General features: G+C 46.3%; 1 protein-coding gene across 1 annotated transcript in view; it reads left to right on the forward strand.

Moving 5' to 3' along the window:
• Positions 1-4,625: 4,625 nt before the first annotated feature.
• The window catches only part of Sec31b (SEC31 homolog B, COPII coat complex component), a 29,330-nt gene continuing 15,231 nt past the window's right edge, over positions 4,626-18,724 (forward strand). Inside the window, exons 1-10 of the mRNA XM_027407227.2 lie at positions 4,626-4,698; positions 7,206-7,329; positions 7,632-7,755; positions 12,956-13,151; positions 13,357-13,452; positions 15,099-15,242; positions 15,562-15,704; positions 17,112-17,211; positions 17,327-17,488; positions 18,468-18,605. Coding sequence (XP_027263028.1) covers positions 7,251-7,329; positions 7,632-7,755; positions 12,956-13,151; positions 13,357-13,452; positions 15,099-15,242; positions 15,562-15,704; positions 17,112-17,211; positions 17,327-17,488; positions 18,468-18,605 — 1,182 coding nt within the window. The 5' untranslated portion in view covers positions 4,626-4,698; positions 7,206-7,250. The remainder of the gene's footprint in view (positions 4,699-7,205; positions 7,330-7,631; positions 7,756-12,955; positions 13,152-13,356; positions 13,453-15,098; positions 15,243-15,561; positions 15,705-17,111; positions 17,212-17,326; positions 17,489-18,467; positions 18,606-18,724) is intronic.

Raw genomic sequence — 18,724 nt, forward strand, 5'->3', positions numbered from 1 at the left:
GTATAGTGATCAGAGCAAAAGTTATAAGAAAGCAATAACTGTCGTCAGGGTGGTCACTGGATAATCTACAAAGTAGCCGAATTTGCGGTCTTGTGGACTAAGCAGTAAGGCACATCAAGTAGACATGAGTTGTGTGACCACTGAAGAGTCTGGGGGGTATGGGCTTCAAGGCAAACCACACACGTTTGTTAAAGGAGGAGAACGATCGACAGAAGGAAATGTGGTTCGTGTTTGAAACTCTGGCAAATAAAAGAAATGCTGTGTCATCTCTACGTTTTAAAAATTATAGTGTGTTAGGAGGGATATCCAAAGACAGCTGAGTACAATGCCCAACAAGGAGTTTTCCCAGTGACCAGTGACTTCCTATGTCAATGCATCTGCTTTTTCAGGTGAGCCAACATACACTCTGTTTGGGGTTTTATCTTTTTTTTTTATTTTAATTTTTTTGACAGTCTGTGTCGCCCTGGCTGAGATTAAAAGTAGAATATTTTCTTAACCTTATCTCACATGGGAACCTGACTCATAAGAAAGCCCGTATCTCCTATGATCTGTACAAATAAACACAGTTGACTTAGTCACTGTTCTGTTGCTGTGAGGAAATACCACAGCAAGGGAACTCATAAAAGAAAGCATTTAGCTGGGCGTTGGTAGCCTTTAATCCCAGCACTCGGGAGGCAGAGGCAGGCGGATCTCTGTGAGTTCAAGACCAGCTTGGTCTACAGAACTAGTTCCAGGACAAACCCTGTCTCAAAGAAAAAAGAGGGAGAGGAAGAGAGAGATCGATTTAGGTGGGGCTTGCAGCTTCAGAGGACTAGTCTGTCATAGTGGGGAGCGGGCAGGCATGGTGCTGGAGAAGCAGTGGAGAGCTACTTCCTGCTCTACAGGGAGGAGAGAGAGACTGGCTGGACCTGGGATGGAGTTCTGAAGCCTCAAAACCGACTCCAATGGACACGTCTAAGTTTGGGTTTCTATTGCTGTGAAGGGATATCCTGACCACAGCAACTCTATTTGGGGCTAACTTACAGTTCAGAGGTTCAGTTCATTATTGTCATGCCAGGAAGCATGGCAGCATGCAGGCAGACATGGTGCTGAGGAGGTAGCTGAGAGTTCTACATTTGGGTCTACAGGGCATGAACTGTGTACCACACTGAACGTTGCTTGAACATATGAGTGAGACCTCAAAACCTGACCACACTGTAACATACTTCTTCCAACAAGGCCACACCCAATAATGCCACTCCCTATGGGCAAAGCATTCAAACACATTGAAGGGGCCAGCTCCCCATTTCGGCAGCCATAACAGTCGAACACGTGCTTGCCATAACCTTGCCTTGGTCTCTTAGAGGTCAGATGCCTGCCTTGTGGCAAGGAACCAATCAGAAGTTAGCTGGTGGTGCTGTGCTTTATGGTTCTGGGTGTGCTTTACGGACAAGCGCACAGCAATGATGCACACAGAGCATAGCAACCGCCCTGGAAGGGCCTATGGGCCATAACAACCAATCAACACAGGGCAAACCTTCCAAGGCTGGAGGCACACCAATCCTGAGCCTGTGCGTACCCCTAGACACTCCCCTTACGCTGCCCTATAAAGATCTGTACGCAGGGGCTTCGAACTGTCTTTGCTAGCCATCCGCCATGGCGGGTGGATCAAAGAAAGACCCGAGCTAACATGGGGTTAGCTCGTTAAACTACAATAAAGCCTCATGCAGTTTGCATCAAGCTTTTGCCTCCATTCTGTGATTGGGGTGGCCGCAGTCCTGGGCTAAGATCCTGGAAGCCTGAACTTTCCGGGGGTCTTACAATATGGGTCTATGGGGGCCACACCTCTTCACGCCACCACGACATATTTCCTTCAACAAAAGCACATCTCTAGTCCTTCTAATCCTTTCAAGGAGTGCCACTCTGGTGACTAAGCATTCAAATGCATGAACCTCCCCCCCGCCCCTCAGACAGAGTTTCTCTGTATAGCTTTGGAGCCTATCCTGGCACTCACCCTGGAGACCAGGCTCGCCTCGAACTCACAGAGATCCGCCTGCCTCTGCCTCCTGAGTGCTGGGATTAAAGGCGTGCGCCACCAACGCCCAGCCGCATGAGCCATTCTTATTCAAACACCACTCAAGTTAGAAGGGGGATGTCAGTGGTTGTCTGGGTAGTTAAAGAGAACCTTGTAAAATTAGGTAACAGTGCTTTACTGAAAATTCACTTTTTGAAGACTTCTTAGATTGATTGAGATGGTTCAGTGGGTAAAGGTGTTTGCTGACAACCTGAGTTCAATCTCTAGGCCATATGTTGTGAGAGGAGAGAATCAATTCCTACAAGTTGTCCTCTGACCTTCACATATGTGCCGTAGCATGTGTGCATATACACATATGCACACAATAAATGTCATTCTTAAAAGATTTTTTTAAAAAGATGTGCTCTTTTCTTTAATCGTGTCTTAGTTTTTAGTTTTCATTTATTTATATACTTTTATGTATGTGGTTTCCTTGCATGTACATAGCTTGTACCACCAGAAGATTGGCATTGGATGCTCTGGGACTACAGTGTGGGTGCTGAGAATTATACCTTATGACTTTAGTTCAGAGTTCTTTTAGTACTCCATCAGTATGATTGAGTCTTCTGTTTTATTCCCTAATTTTAGGGTATTGGCTAAGGTTCAGCTTGTGTGTGTGTGTGTGTGTGTGTGTGAGAGAGAGAGAGAGAGAGAGAGAGAGAGAGAGAGAGAGAGAGAGAGAGAGAGAGATTGTGTGTCAAACATAATCCAGGTGTCCTTGAACTGCCTGACTGTGTAGCTGAAATGACCCTGAACTTTCCATCCTTCTGCCTCTACCTTCTCTTGAAAAGCATACATGATAGCTCCACTCTCTTCTCTTCCTCAAAATCTCTGGCTCTGTTAACAGTGCCACACAGTAGCCGGACATTGGTGGCACACTCCTTTAATCCCAGCACTCGGGAGGCAGAGGCCGGTTGATCTCTGTGAGTTTGAGACCAGCCTGGTCTACAAAAGCTAGTTCCAGGACAGCCTCCAAAGCCACAGAGAAACCCTGTCTCGGAAAACCAAAAACCAAAAACCAAAACAAAAAACAAAAAACAAACAAAAAAACAAAAACAAAAAACAGTGCCACAGTATCTGACTCTAGAACAGTTCTCAACCTTCCTAATGCTGTGACCTTTAACACAGTTGCCTCATGTTGTGGTAACCCACAACTATAAAATTATTTTTGTTGCTGCTCCATAACTGTAATTTTGCTACTGTTATGGATTATAATGTAAACATCCATGTTTTCTGATGGTCTTAGCGACCCCTGTGAAAGGATCGTTCAGCCCACAGCTTGAGAACTGCTCTAAAACCAACAGCAGTCTTGAACCCTTATCTTCATCAGTCAGGAGACCCAGTCCAGCTCTCCTTCAGTCACCACTGTTAATCCAGGCTTTCTTCACTGGCCTTGGGCTGTTCTATTCCTCTTCTGAATGGATCTCTGTAACACAAATAAATAAATGGCCCAGAGACTGATTTTGGGATTCAAGCTTCAAGCTGAAGATCAGAAATGCAAAGCAGCTGGCCACTAACTCTCACCTCTAGCTCAGGCTGAAAGGGCTGATGCATGTAGGAGCCCTTCACCAAGTCTCAAACTGCTGCCTCTCCTCAGTGCGGCTGGAGAATGTCTGTCTTGTATCCTCCTTTAATATGGGATTAAAGGTGTGAGCTATCATTCTCTTTTAGACTGATTCACTCTTGTGCAGATGTGGGTGGCCATGGACTCACAGAGGTCTGCCTACCTCTTAATCCTGAGTCCTAGGATGTGTGTCACCACTGCCTGATCTCTATAGCTTGAGGCTGACTTTACTTTTCTGAATTCTCAGGAAAGCTTTAATAAATCATAAAATCATATCTCTGCCTCCAGCTTTTCTCTCTCCAAGGGATTCATACTGCCAGATGCAAAATACAGTGGTCACTAGTGCCTCTGGCCCCAAATTTTCAATAACTCCCTATTAACTGCAGAGTTAACTGGTATTCCACAATCTATCGGCACCCATTCTCGCCCAGTCTCTTTGATTTATGGGGTGGGAAATGTCAGGACTCCTAGACACCTTGCCCCGTTTTGTTGAATCACCTAGTGTTCTTTCAGCTCCAAGGAGTAATTAATGCCCGTGTCCCTGGAATGTGCTTGAAATCTTCCATGAAGCCTCTGGTCCATAGTCGTCTCTCTTTCCACACACAGCTCTTAATCAATTTGTGGACACCGCTACTAGTGGGCTTCTGTGTATATCACTGCTATTTACAGCCTCGATTGCTTTTTATCTTTTTTAACTAAATGGATCACACCGAGAGCTCATGGGCTAAGGGTCAGGTCTTCCCTCGCTTTAATAACTACATAATAAATTGAATTAATGTTTTCCCTTTCCGTGCCTAGGCTATCCGTGGAGCCCGGCTCAAATAACGTAGACTAGAATTTACTGATGTGGGCGCCAGAACTGTGCAATCACAGAGCAAGTGAGGCAGCCGTGCTGGGAACCCTCTGCACTGTCAGTGTGAGTGTTCCCGTTACCCAGCTCTGCTGGGAAAGAGGAGGGAGCGGGTCGCGGGGCGCTGCCAAAGCGAGGTTATTTTTGGCCCTCGGCAGCTGCCGTCCTCAGGGCGATGCGCCCCGGAGCCCTTCGCTTGGCCGTGACCCCTGGCCCGGGCGCTCGGCACAGGTGGGTTTCCCGGCGGGTCTGGGGCCCCGAGCACCGCTCTTCCCGCGGAGGGCGCGAGACCCCGCCCAGGCCACCGCGCATCCCTCCGAGGAAACCTGGTCCCGCTCCCCGGCCACCCCGGGCCCTGAGCTGGCCCCAGCCTCGGCGCCCTGGCCATTCGTCACCGACCCCTTCCCATCCCTCCGCTGCCCCAGCCGGGCTGACCCTAGCGGGCCTTTATAAACTGATGCTAACTCCCTTAGAGCTGACTGCATGGAAAGCGCACGCCCTCCGCTCCTTCAGCCAACGGTTTAAGCATGCCACGACGCTTTGCTTAAATTAATATAATGGTTAAAAAGCACGGGGCTTACATCGCGGGTTGGCCGGTTTCTGTGTAGAATGAGGATGACAGTTTATAGGGAAACTAATGGGTTGTGCCTGTCAAACGTGCTGTTGGAGGTCGCTGCTCTTCTGTACCGAATGGCTTGACCAGCAGGCGGCACTGGTGACGCACTAGTATAGTTTGCTGGTCAAAAGACAAAGCAGAGCTCCAAGTGTTTAGAAGTTCCCAGAAAAAGCTTAACTGGCAGCTTTAAGCCTTCTTCTAGCTGGAAAGTAGAGATTAAGTGATGTTATCTCCTGTTTTATAGGCGGGGCGGGGCTGGCTGTCTTGCTCAAGCAGATCACAGTAGGCGCTGTGTTCCCCCTGTACCTTTTGCTAGCCTGTGAGGAGAGACCCTGAACGTACATTAGAAGTGGATATCACAGAGATGAATGAATGCGGTGTGGTGGTTCACACCTGTAATCCATGGGAATTAGAGGCAGGAGGACCAATTCTTCAGTACTATTCTCAGTTACATAGCAAATTTGAGGGTAGTCTGGGCTATGTGAGACTGTGCCCCAAAGAAGAAAAGATTGCCCTGTGAGTAGGGCCAGCAGCATACTGCTCTTGCAGATGATGGGGGGTCCCAACACCCACATGGTAGCTCCTGTCTGTAGCTCCTGTTCCAGGGGACCTGACACTCTTCTGACCTCTGAAGCCATTAGGCACCCACCTCTGCGGTACACAGACATACAGGCAGGCAAGACACTCATACACATAAAATAAATATTGAAAAGATGAGACAAAACAAAAGGAAAATGAATATTTATATTCATTCATTTGTTCATTTGTTCATTAGATACCAAGCACTTACTCTGTATTAGTCATATGCTTGAGCAGTAGTTAGAACATAGCAAGACAGGATGCTAGCTTTTATGAAGCTGTTAGTGGAAGAGACTGACTGTAAACAAATAAATTGTTAGAAAGAAAACAAGTGAGACTGGTTTGGGTTGGGCAGGTCACCTCTGAAGATGTTATATACTCACCCAGAAAGATTTGATAAAGAATTAGCCATGGAGAGTAAAGGGAAGAGCCTACAATATATGGGAAGCAGTATTTGCAAAGGCTCCAGTGTAGGCAAAAGCCATGAGATGAAAAAAAGACTCATGTGGCTGGCATACAATGCCTAAGAGGAAAACCAGTAAGATGTAGTGGTCAGCCGAAGCCCGTATTTTTGTAGTAATACAGGTGAAAGATTATAATACCTTCAGATAGGCTGGTGGCAGTGGGTGTAGAGAAAAGGGCACTAAAATCAGGGAGATGAAATGGTGAATTAGAAAAGAGAGACAGAGAAATGGAGGGTGATTTTCAGGTTTCTGGATTGAGAGACTGGGTAGGTAGAAATGCCATTTGTCATGATGAAGAAAGTTGAATGAACGGAAGAGTGTAAGGAAGACATAGTAGGAAAGTCCTTTTGTAGCCAGATGACTTAGGTATCTTTGCTATATCTGTATATCTGTGAGTGTATATTTTTTTTTGCTTTTTTGAGACAGTGTTTCTCTGTGTAGCTTTGGAGCCTATCCTGGCACTCTCTCTGGAGACCAGGCTGGCCTCGAACTCACAGAGATCCGCCTGCCTCTGCCTCCTGAGTGCTGGGATTGAAGACATGTGCCACCAATGCCCGGTATGAGTGTATTTTTTTTAAGATAAGGTCTTACTGTATATGTAGCCCAGGCTTGCCTGAACTTATGACCTACTGTAGCCTTGGGCCCTTGAGTGCTAGGATTATAGATATGCATTACAAGTAGAAACATCTAATTAGCAGTTTCATATAGAAATTGGTGCTCTGAGGACAGTTGTATGTCAATAAAATAAATATGGGGTTCATTGGCTCATAGACAATGTTTAAAGCCAAGGAAATCAGGCAAAGCCACTGAGAAATTATCTAGTTTGATGGTTATCTAATTTCTAATTATCTGGTTTCATTGGACCTGTGGTAACCAGTGTGATTAAATACCTTGGGAGTTTAGATAATTCAATTTTAGCAGTTGTATAAATATGAACTGCCCTTAACTCTGAAGATGATCTTTTTTTCTCATTCTGCATTTTGTGGAAATCCTTCATCTTGTGGAGAAGAGAGACAATGCCTGTGTCCTCAGATGCTCCCTGGATCTCTGGCCCTAAGATTTTTGGTTTCTATTTTCAGTGAGCCAAGGACTATACATGTTTTCTGCAACCTACAGAACAGACCATGAAGTTGAAGGAACTTGAGAGGCCAGCTGTACAAGCGTGGAGCCCAGCTAGCCAGTACCCTGTGTATCTGGCCACAGGTATGACGATAATTTGAATCAGGAGCCACTGGAAGTCGTATGTCAAAGGAAAATTTAGTATCTACAAGTCTTTAACCAGCAGGAGGGGAAGCTGTAGGATTGTCAGGTTGGGTACCTGGTAACCACCTTGGACCATGGCTTAAGGGTGACCCCTCATGCTTTCCTTGGGGTTACCTCTTGAGGACGAGTACTCCTAACTCTCTCCTGCTGTTTGCTTTCCACTCACTGCTGTACTTATGTCCTAAATGCACGCATGCATTGTTGTTCATTTGCTGCCTCTTCCTTGCTTTTCTTGTGACTAGGAACATCTGCCCAGCAACTAGATGCTTCCTTTAGCACAAATGCCACATTGGAAATATTTGAGGTCGATTTCAGGGACACTTCTCTGGACTTGAAACACAAAGGAATTCTTTCTGTCTCAAGCAGGTACTGTGTTGGGACTATGAGTGGGCTTTCAGGTCAGACCCTGATGAATACACTAATAGAGGGTCCTGGGGGGTGGAGTGTACAACTCAGGGATCACGATTCCATAAGTACGGGGAATAGGAGTTTTGTTAAGTCTTGGGAGAGCTAATTCTGTGCAAAAGGATTTGAAAGTCAACCATTTACACTTTACCAGTCAGCAGAGCAACAGCAGTGTCAGGCACGATGCAGGAAATAGAGCTGTCCCACACAAGCCAGGACATGGCACACACTAGGTCTCTCTTTGAACCCAGGGATATTGACTCCTTCCTCCTGTGACTTTCGTTAAGATAGCAACCTCACACAGTATCACACTCTTCTGCCAACAAGGAGGAGAGTGGAGGATCTACTCATGGCTCTTAGGTGCTGGCAGGTACTCAGATTTCACGGCCCTGGAAAGCTGGATGCTCATGTATTTCCTGGGTGTATTGTGTAACAGCAATGAAGAAAGGGTCATTCTTTATTGGCAGAAATGTCCACAAGAAGTCCTTGTAGAGCTTAACATGCAAGGTAGTACCATTGGGACCCTGTGTGTTTTACCCATTCCTCAGAATAAGCCAAAACTATAAATGCCATCATCTCCATTTCACATGGGTAGTGGAATGCCTGAGAAGCGAGGCTTGGAATTTAAGTATGTTCCTGTCTGAGTGCTAGGTCTACTTCTTTCTATTATTTCATTGCTTTTGTTTTTTAGACAAGGTCTTGCTAAGGCTGGCTTTGAACTCACAATCCTCCCAACTCAACCTCCTGAGTGGCTGGTGTTACAGGTGTGTGCCACTGTACCTGGCTCTCCATTGCCTTTTTAAGGGTTTTGTGAAGATGGTGCTTACAGTTGTATATAATAGTCTGTAAGTTTTTATGCCATCAGAAAAAAACATGAATATTCATCACAGTTCACTTCATATTTAATGTAAGTAATATATATATATTATTATACTACTGATCACACACACACACACACACACACACACACACACACACACACACTCAGTGTGTAAATCTTTTTCTTGCAGCCCAGTACATTTCTTGCCCACTCTAATTCAGAGATTTCTTGTCTTGAAGGCAAACCTTCCATCTGATTACTGATTGGCCCCTATTCTTTCTTCTCTTCTGCAAGTTGTCTTATGCATGCTGTCATGGAAAGCACAGTTGTGTTGTGTTGTGTTGTGTTGTGATGAGCTGTGATGCTAATTAAACTGTGACATTTTAGTAGGTTCCATTGGTTACCTTGAACCCTCTCACTTTTGAAGAAGTCACACAAGATAATTTCTAAGAACCTGCTGATACACACATCCAGATCTTACGTCCACTCTCTCCCCACTTTCTCTGTGGGAGTTTTCCTTTCCCTTAAAACTTCTTGGGGGCTGTCAAGGTGGCTCATCAGGAAAAGGCTCTTGCTACAAAAGCCTGGCAACTAGACTTCAATCCCCAGAACCCATGTGGAGGTGGAAGAGGAGAGGCAAGTCCATAAAGTTGTCCCCCCCACCCCCCCACCCCGCACCTCCACACGAGTGCTGTCGCTCCTGCCACTCATATACCATGCACAAAAACAATAGCAATAATACAAAATTTAAAATGAAGAGACCCCTGTGTGGTGGTTTGAATGAAAATGGTCCACATAAACTCACAGGGAGTGGCACTATCAGGCGGTGTGGCCTTGCTGGAGTAGGGGTGAACTTGTTGGAGGAAGTGTGTCACTAGGGCTGGGCTTTGAGGTTTCAAATGCTCAAGCCAGGCCCAGTGTCACCTTCTCTTCCTGCTGCCTGCTGATCCAGATGTGGGACTCTCAGCTCCCTCTCCAGCACCGTGTCTGCCTGCAAGCCATCCGCTTACCACCATGATGAAAATGGACCAAACCTTTGAACTGTAAACCAGCCTCTGTAACAATAAGTCTTCCCACCAAGCCGCCCGAGCCCTGCTGCCACGTAGGCACTTTCCGCCAGGCCACTCAAGTTCCGCCGCTACCACGTTAGGGTCCCAAGTAACACAGAGAAACTTATATTAGATACAAATGCTGCTTGGCCAATGACTAGGATTTCTCATCTGCTAGCTCAGTCTTAATTATCACAAATCTATATATTTTATAAGACTTACCTTATCAGACACCAGCGGCAAGTGTCCTGTCTTCCCGGGCTCACATGGTGACTCTGCCCTTTCTCCTGCCCTTCCCAGAATCCTCCTTGACTCCTAGTCCCACCCATCTTGCTTTCCTATTGGCCCACAGTACTTTATATATCAACCAATGAGACAGTCATACACCCGGAAGGACCTCCCCCATCAAGCCCCAATTAAATGTTTTCTTTTGTAAGAGTTGCCAGGGTCATTGCATCTCTTCACAGCATTGGAATACTAAGACAACCCAATCCCTCCTCTTGTACCTTTCCCTATTAGCAAGATATATTCTTTCAAAATCCCTTTCCTCTGCCTACTTTTTTCTTCACACCCTCAGTCAGATTGGGCCCTGAAGCTGCCCACTTTCTCTCAATTTATGATGCTTCTGAGAAAAATTCCCTATTCAGAAACATCTGGTGGAAAGAAATATTCTGAAATACCTATGAAGGTGTCAGTAAGGGCCAGCTTAAGCTGTGAATAGACTAAGGAGACATCATGGGTAAATGTTGTGGAGTATTATAACTATGTAAAGATGTGTTGCTTTTGTTTATGCTGCATTTGTTTAACTCTGTAAAGATGTGTTGCATTTGTTTCACCTTGCCTGCTAAGGCACCTGATTGGTCTGATTAAAGCTGAACAGCCAATAGCTATGCAGGAAGAGGGCTAGCTGGGGCTGGGGTGCAGAGAATAGTAGTAGGAAGAGTCTGGGGAGAGACACACATGCACACATGGAGTAGGACATACAGAACGAAAGAAAGGTAAAAAGCCCTGAATCAAAAATAGATGAAGAAAAACAGTTTAATATAAATTAAAGAAAAAAAGCTAGCCAGAAACAGGCATAAGCTAAGGCTGAGCATTCATAATTAATAAGAAATCTCCACCTCATGATTTGGGAGATGGTTGGTGGTCCCCCAAACCTGCTACAGGTAAAAGCCACCTGACTCAAGCAGGATCAGTACAGATTAGTGTGTGCACTGAAGAAGCCATGTGTGGTTTGTTAGACAAATGTCATCATGGAAGAAGGGTTTGGGGAGAATCCTCTTATGCCATTGCTGAGGAGGTAGAGGCTATGGCAGAATGAGGCTGGAGGTCACTGCTCTCTTTCTGCAGCTTACATTGAGACCCTAGATCTCTGAATATCTGCAGAATCTCTGCAGGGCCCCATCCTGTAACAACATAGGGGAAGTGGGTGCTTCATCTGCTCCTCATACCTTTATCTCTGTTATCTGGATACTTGGAGGACAAGGTTAGCCTCTCTCTCTCTCTCTCTCTCTCTCTCTCTCTCTCTCTCTCTCTCTCTCTCTGTGTGTGTGTGTGTGTGTGTGTGCTAAGGGACAATAAACACCAAGCTGGAAAGAAAGTCATTCCGTGTGCTTCTCCTAGTGGCTCTGTCACCTTCCCATTCTTCACATATGGCCCAGCCTGGAAGAGTGTTCAGCTTCATGCTCTTGCCAAGTTGACTCTGCTCAAATGCTGGGTAAAAGCGATCTTGCTCTGTGAATTCTTGATCACTCAGTGATCCCTTGCTGACTCTTCTCAGGGTGTGGAACTGTCTCATTGCACTTAGGGATCTTGTGACATTTGATCTTGTGACATCTCTCAGCTAGCCACAGTGAAAGTGAGAGATGGTACCCCCACCCCACACACACTCAGGCCTTCCTATTTTCAAATGTTTTCTCATGGGGCTTTGCATAAGACCCGAACTTTTTTTTGTAGGAGTCCCAATGTTGATTTTTCTTTTATGCAAAACACTGACACTGTTTTTATTTGTTTTGTTTTGTTTTTATATAAGCATCCTCAGAAAGCAAGCAAAGTGTTTCCCACTTTGGTCATTTAGTATTTTGTGCCTATGTGTCTCAAAGCTGGCCCATTGCAATTACGAGTTCATCCCAATGGGCTAGACTCATGGGAAAGACACGGGAAAGAGAGACCCTAAGGTTTTCTCACTTCCAGTTTGAGATGGGACAAGAGTTGCTGTTCTAGGGAGCCTGATTCTAATTTGTTCAGGATAGGCTCTGGAATGAGATGGGCTAGACTCTCGCCCTTGACTCCCTTAGCTTTGTGAAGATGAACTGATATACTGTTTCTGTGTACAGAAGCTTATAACTTCTCCAAGTTCGCTTTCCTTACTTGAAACTGGGTATTATAGAACTTCCTCATAGAACTGCTAAACATTAAACTAGTGAAGACTTGTAAAGCATTTAAAATACTATCTATTACACAACAAGTCATCAATAAAGGAAGTTGACTTTTTTTTCAAAAACAGGGTTTCATGCAGCCCAGGCTGGCCTTGAACTTGTTTATGTAGATGAGGATGATCCTGAACTCCTCATCCTCCTGCCTCTAATTCTCAAATGCACAGGCAGGAGCCACCACGCCTGGCCAGGTTTATTATTTTACTGCTTGAACTGTGAGGACCAAGTGATGTACTCTATCTGAAGTAGTTTTCATGGTGTCTATGTAGCTCAATGTTAACTTAAAAACAAGCCGGGTGTGGTGGCACACGCATTTGATCGATCCCAGCACTTGGGAGGCAGAGGCAGGCAGATCTCTGTGAGTTCAAGGTCAGCCTTGTCTACAAACCAACTTCCAGGACAGCCAGGGTTATACAGAGAAACTCTGTCTTTAAAAGCAAGCAAACAAAAAATTGTTGGATGTGGTGACACACACCTTTAATCCCAGCACTCGGGAGGCAGAGGCACTGTGAGTTCAAGGCCACCCTGGTCTACAGAGAGTTCTGGGACAGCTAGGATTACCCAGAGAAATCCTGTCTTTAATAACCAAAACGAATAACAAAAAACCAAGACCCCAAAACTAAAATGAACAAAATACCCCCATATTACCAAGGCAGTGACTTTCTAGGTTCTAGGAGATTTTTTTTCTAAAGAAAGGGAAGGCCTGGCAGAGGAGATGTCGCTTCTGGGTCTGGAAAATAAAGAAAACAGACAAGCTGATACAAGCTTGGGCTGGGGAAGCCTGCATGATAGTAGATGTTGGCAAAGATGTCTGTCCCCTGCATACTGTCATGTACCTAAATTATTTCCCTTTGTAGGTTTCACAAGCTAATCTGGGGAAGCTTTGGCAGTGGGCTTCTGGAAAACCCTGGGGTTATTGCTGGTGGAGGAGACAATGGCATGCTTACTCTGTACAGTGTGGCCCACATCCTTTCTTCAGAAAAGGAGCCCTTGATTGCCCAGAGACAGAAACACACAGGGGCTGTCAGGGCCCTGGACTTTAATCCCTTCCAGGTACTGTGTCATAGTGTGAAGGCATGGCACAGCATGTCTGAATGGAAGAATTCTCTTGTGGCTTCCAGGCTGTAGCTCTGAACCCTTCCAGGCTGTAATGGAGGAGACTCTGGGTTTCCCAGATGTGGGTCACCTCCCTCTCTCCTTCTGAGATAGGAGGGGGTCTTTAGAAATACCTTTTATATTTATATTTATATTCATACAGGGCAATCTCCTGGCATCAGGAGCCAGTGATTCTGAAATCTTCATTTGGGATTTGAACAACCTGAGTGTTCCAATGACCCCTGGATCCAAGTCACAGGTGAGGAGGCTCCCTCCAGCCTGGGGCTGCAGCTTAGTGTGGACAGCCGGTTTTCCCAAGTTTTGAATTCTGGAGCCTGCAGAGTACCAGAGATTTCAGGCTTTACCACTGGAGGGCAATAAAACGCCACAGACAGACACTCCACTAGTCACCTGAGAGTGAGGAGAGGGGTGTGCCTAGCAGTTAGTTCATGGTGGTCATTAGCTTTCAAAGAATTTCTGAAAGGAAGTGAAGGGCGGGGGGTGGGGTGGTGATCAAAAGACACCAAGAAAGGCAAGGAGCGATTATTTATCACAGTTGGGGGGTATAAACCTGGGTAGGCCCTGAGCTCAATAGAGAAAGATCAAGCGTGGAGCCCTCGGCACACCAGCATCCTTTTTGTGGGGAGGGACAACCTCGCCTCTGCATGTGGCTCTCAGGTTTGGTGTGCCTCTAGGTAGGCCTCTGTCAGTTTGTAGCTCAGCTTATCTTCTTGATTTTGTCTGTCTTGTGCTTTCTTTGAAGTAAATGTGAGTTGGCTAGCACTTGGTACCCTGAAAGCTACACTAGTTTTTCCTCTGCTTCACATTTTTTCTGGGGTTCTTCATATCTGTTTTCTTCTCTCAGATTTCTCCTCTTCTCCTTCTCTGTCCTGGGGGTGGTGGTGGTGTAATTTTGTTGACTCTATACTTTCAAGAGAATTTAGGTGTAGAGCTAAACCCAAGTGTGCCAGCTGTTCCCTCCCACTTCCATTCCAATATCTTTTGTTTTAAAGATTTTATTTATTACTATATATGCAACATTCTGCTTCCATGTATATCTGCACACCAGAAGAGGGCACCAGATCTCATAACGGATGGTTGTGAGCCACCATGTGGTTGCTGGGAATTGAACTCAGCACCTCTGGAAGAGCAGTCAGTGCTCTTAACCCCTGAGCCATCTCTCCAGCCCCCCCCCAAATATCTTTTTAAAAAGCAAATTTATTTATTTTATAGCCCAGCCAGTTTCTCCTCCCTTCTCACCTCCTAGTCCCCGCCCCTGTACCCTCTGTTCCCATCCCCCAATCCACTCCACTCTTTCTTCCTCCATTTCTGTTTAGGAAAGGGCATGTCTCCCATGAGTATCAACAGAACAAGGCATATCAAGTTGCAGTAAGACTAAGCACCGCCCCATGTATTAAGGCTGGGCAAGGCAACCAGACAAGTAGAAGAATGCAAATAGATCTGTATCTATCACCCTGCACAAAACTCAAGTCCAGGTGGATCAAAGACCTCAACATAAATGTAGATAAACTGAACCTGATAGAAGAGAAAGTGGGAAACAGTCTCAAACACTAGCACAGGGGACAACTTCCTGAACAGAGAGCACCAATAGCACAGGCACTAAGATGGACAATTAATTAAGTGGACCTCATGAAATCAAAAAGTTTCTATAAGACAGGTCGCCATCAATAGGACAAAACGACAGCCTACAGAATGGGAAAAGAGTATTGTACCAATATCTTAGAGCATCTTTCTGGGAAAATGTGCCCTCAGCTCCATAGGCTGTCTTAGTGGGAGGGACCTCTTGCCTCCTTTGGGCTTGGTGTGGGTTGTTGGGAGGAATAGACTGGTAGGTGTCACTTTATCCGGTTATGACGGGTTGTCATTTTCACTATCTTGCCTCAGAAACCCCCAGAAGACATCAAAGCACTGTCTTGGAACCGCCAAGTCCAGCACATTCTGTCTTCTGCTCACCCCAGTGGCAAGGCAGTTGTGTGGGATCTTAGGAAGAATGAACCCATCATCAAAGTCAGTGACCACAGCAGCAGAGTGAGTGGTGGCCAGAGCACAGGCTGGGACTCTGGATGCTCTTTCCCAGGCCAGGGATCCATTCTCAAGTGTTGGCAGTGTGGACTCAGCCCCATAGCAGAGTTCCCATTAGAGTGAATGCTTGGGAAGCTAACTAGCTGATCTGGATTCTTACAGTGTGCCTTGCTTGTTCATGGTCATTATTTATTCCCTGGTTGTTACCAGCCAGAGAGACGAGACCAAAGGTAACCTTGGGGTAGTCTCATTCCAACTGGGCAGAAGGGGTTCATAGTCTGAGAGGTTAGGTTATGTCAGCCCTCATAATCTACTTTGTCCACAGATGAACTGCTCAGGCCTGGCTTGGCACCCAGACATAGCCACCCAATTAGTGCTGTGCTCAGAAGATGACCGGCTCCCAGTGATTCAACTGTGGGACCTGCGCTTTGCCTCCTCACCCCTGATGGTGTTGGAAAGTCACAGCAGGTAGATCTCAAACCCATCCACATATCTAGGCCTCCTTTTAGCTACTAATACCTTCCATGTTTTCAAAGCCATTGCAGAAAACACAGCCAATACTAGCTTTATCTCAAAGAGGAGTTCCTTTGGAGCCTGGACCTATAGAGCAGAGCCTGGAATTCCATATTCTTCCAGGGATGGGGTCATGAGAAATATTTGAGAATATTAACCCTTGTGTTAGTTTCTATCACTAAAATAGCTACCTGGAGCAGTTAACATGTAAAGAAAATGCTTTGTTCTCTGTTCATGATTGACCAGTGTCCTTACTTTAGGGACTGTGGTGTGGCCATCAATTATGGCAGGAGTATGCAGGGAGCAAAGCCATTCACCTCATGGCCAGGAGCAAAAGAGATCTAGGAAGAGGCCAGAGTCACAGCATCTTCTTCAGAGCCGTCTGTCAGAGGCCCACAGGCCTCTGGCTGCCTCATCTGTCCCCAGGGATCACTGGGGGCTTCACTCCTTCCCAGTGACCCCTCTCTGAGGACCAGACTTTAACATGGAGATATTTAACACTGGGATTGAAGTGTTATGCTACCATGCCCAGCCTCAGTTAACATCTAAGGTATAAACTGTGTAGTGGCTTATGCCTCTAACCCTGGCACTCAGGAGGATTGCTGGGAATTCAAGGTCAGCCGGGCTACATAATGAGAATGAGGCGAAGCCTGAGCACGGATGAGATCCTGTTTCATAAAAACAAGGCAAAGAAAACCCAAAGTATAGCAATCCCCTCGGGAGAATCCCAGGTTCTTCTCTGAGAACAGTGCTCATTTCTCCAAGTGGGGAGCCTCCTGCAAAACACCTTAATAAGCGACTTGGCTTCCTATGTGTTCAGGAAGACCTGCCTCTGAAGCTACAGTTCTTAGATCCACAGCAAAGTAAGCAGCTCCACACTGTATTCTAACCAAGGGATCAAGTTGCCTTCATTCCTCCTTTAGGACTCGTGTGTGTGTGTGTGTGTGTGTGTGTGTGTGTGTGTGTGTGTGTGGTGTGCACACATACATGCATGCATACATGTGGTATTCATGTGTGTACATAGACCACATGTGTTTTGAGACAGAGTCTCTCGCTGAGTCTTAAGCTCTCCAATTGGGCAAGGTCAGTTGGCCAGTGAACCCCAGGGATCCTCGTGATTCTGACTGCCCAGTGCTGGGATTGTATGTACAACCTTGCCAAGCTTGGTTACATGGGCACGGGGATCAATCTCAAGACCTCATGCTTATATCTGACAGATACTTTTCACAGCCTTGTTTTCTTCTTTGACAAAGTCAGCTAGAGCATCCACTTTGAAGAGCTGAGCCTCCTCTACAATGTATGAGGCCCCTACTCAGAGCTAGCATTCAGCAAACATTGTTTCCTCTTTGTTTTCATTTTTAGGGGGATCTTGTCGATGTCATGGAGCCAGGCTGATGCTGAACTGCTGCTCAGCAGTGCCAAAGACAACCAGATCTTCTGTTGGAACCTGGCGAGCAGTGAGGTAGGCTGGTTCTACAGGGTTGCTGTGATGGAGATGTGGTGGCAGAGGGATCCCAGTCATGTGACCTAAGTCAGCGTTTCCTGGAGTGTTCCTAATGGTTATGCTCTCACGGCAGGTGGTATACAAGCTGCCCACACAGAACAGCTGGTGCTTTGATGTCCAGTGGTGCCCCCAGAACCCTCCTGTGTTCTCTGCGGTCTCCTTCGATGGCTGGATCAGTTTGTACTCTGTGATGGGTAGGAGTTGGGAGGACCAGCACATGAGGCAGGCTGACAAGGTTTGAAGGGCTTGGTAGAAAGTGCTGGAGGGAGGAGCTGTCTTTGTTTTAGGGAAAAGAGAAGGACACATAGCCTGGGAAGAAACGGGAGCTGTTGAAGAGAGGGAGCCAGGCTGTGGGGTTTAGAGGGTTATATCTTGCATTGGTACCCGACTTCCTGGGATGCAGTCAGTTTCTGCCACAATGTAGAGGAAACCGTTATCTTAACTCTTGTTATTCACTCTGAACCTCTGTTTTGGGTCTGTTATCTCCTAGTGTGGACTCACATATCCCCTCTCTGCTGTATGTCCTCCTGTCATCTCCCAGTGTGGACTCACATATCCCCTTCTCTGCTGTATGTCCTCATGTCATCTCCCAGTGTGGACTCACATATCCCCTCTCTGCTGTATGTCCTCATGTCATCTCCCAGTGTGGACTCACATATCCCCTCTCTGCTGTATGTCCTCCTGTCATCTCCCAATGTGGACTCACATATCCCCTCTCTGCTGTATGTCCTCCTGTTATCTCCTAGTGTGGACTCATATATCCCCTCTCTGCTGTATGTCCTCTGTCATCTCCCAGTGTGGACTCACATATCTCCTCTCTGCTGTATGTTCTCCTGTCATCTCCTAGTGTGGACTCACATATCCCCTCTCTGCTGTATGTCCTCCTGTCATCTCCTAGTGTGGACTCACATATCTCCCTCTCTGCTGTATGTCCTCCTGTCATCTCCTAGTGCGGACTCACATATCTCCCTCTCTGCTGTATGTCTTCTTTGTGTCACACTCCAGTTAGACTTTGCATACAGCTTTCCAAGAGGCTTGCACATCTGAGTCTCCCATTGACTTTCACTGTTATCCCCAGCCCCTAGACTGTGCGAGTCTTCATTTCTAGATCAAACTGGGCATCACAGGGATTCATTCCCAAATTACAATTGTAGGTAGAGTTCCTTGCTAAGATGTCACTCAGTGTTGGTGACACAGGTGTCCTTTCCCTCCAGATTTCCTCTTCTTCTGGCAGAGGCCAGCCTCTCCCACTGATGCAGGTGTCTGAGCAAGTGGCCCCAGCACCATTATTAACACCTCCCTTGAAGAAGCCTCCCAAGTGGATGAGAAGACCAGCAGGTGTTTCATTTGCTGTAAGTGTCCGCCGTGTGGCTGTGTGAGTCATGTTTGTATTCAGTGTCTCTCATGCTCAGTGAGGAGCTAGTTCTGGTGACTTGTTCTCCGTGCCTGTCTCACTCCACCTCTCAGGCAG

The sequence above is a fragment of the Cricetulus griseus genome, chromosome 3 (assembly GCF_003668045.3).
Source record: "Cricetulus griseus strain 17A/GY chromosome 3, alternate assembly CriGri-PICRH-1.0, whole genome shotgun sequence".
Classification (NCBI taxonomy): domain Eukaryota; kingdom Metazoa; phylum Chordata; class Mammalia; order Rodentia; family Cricetidae; genus Cricetulus; species Cricetulus griseus.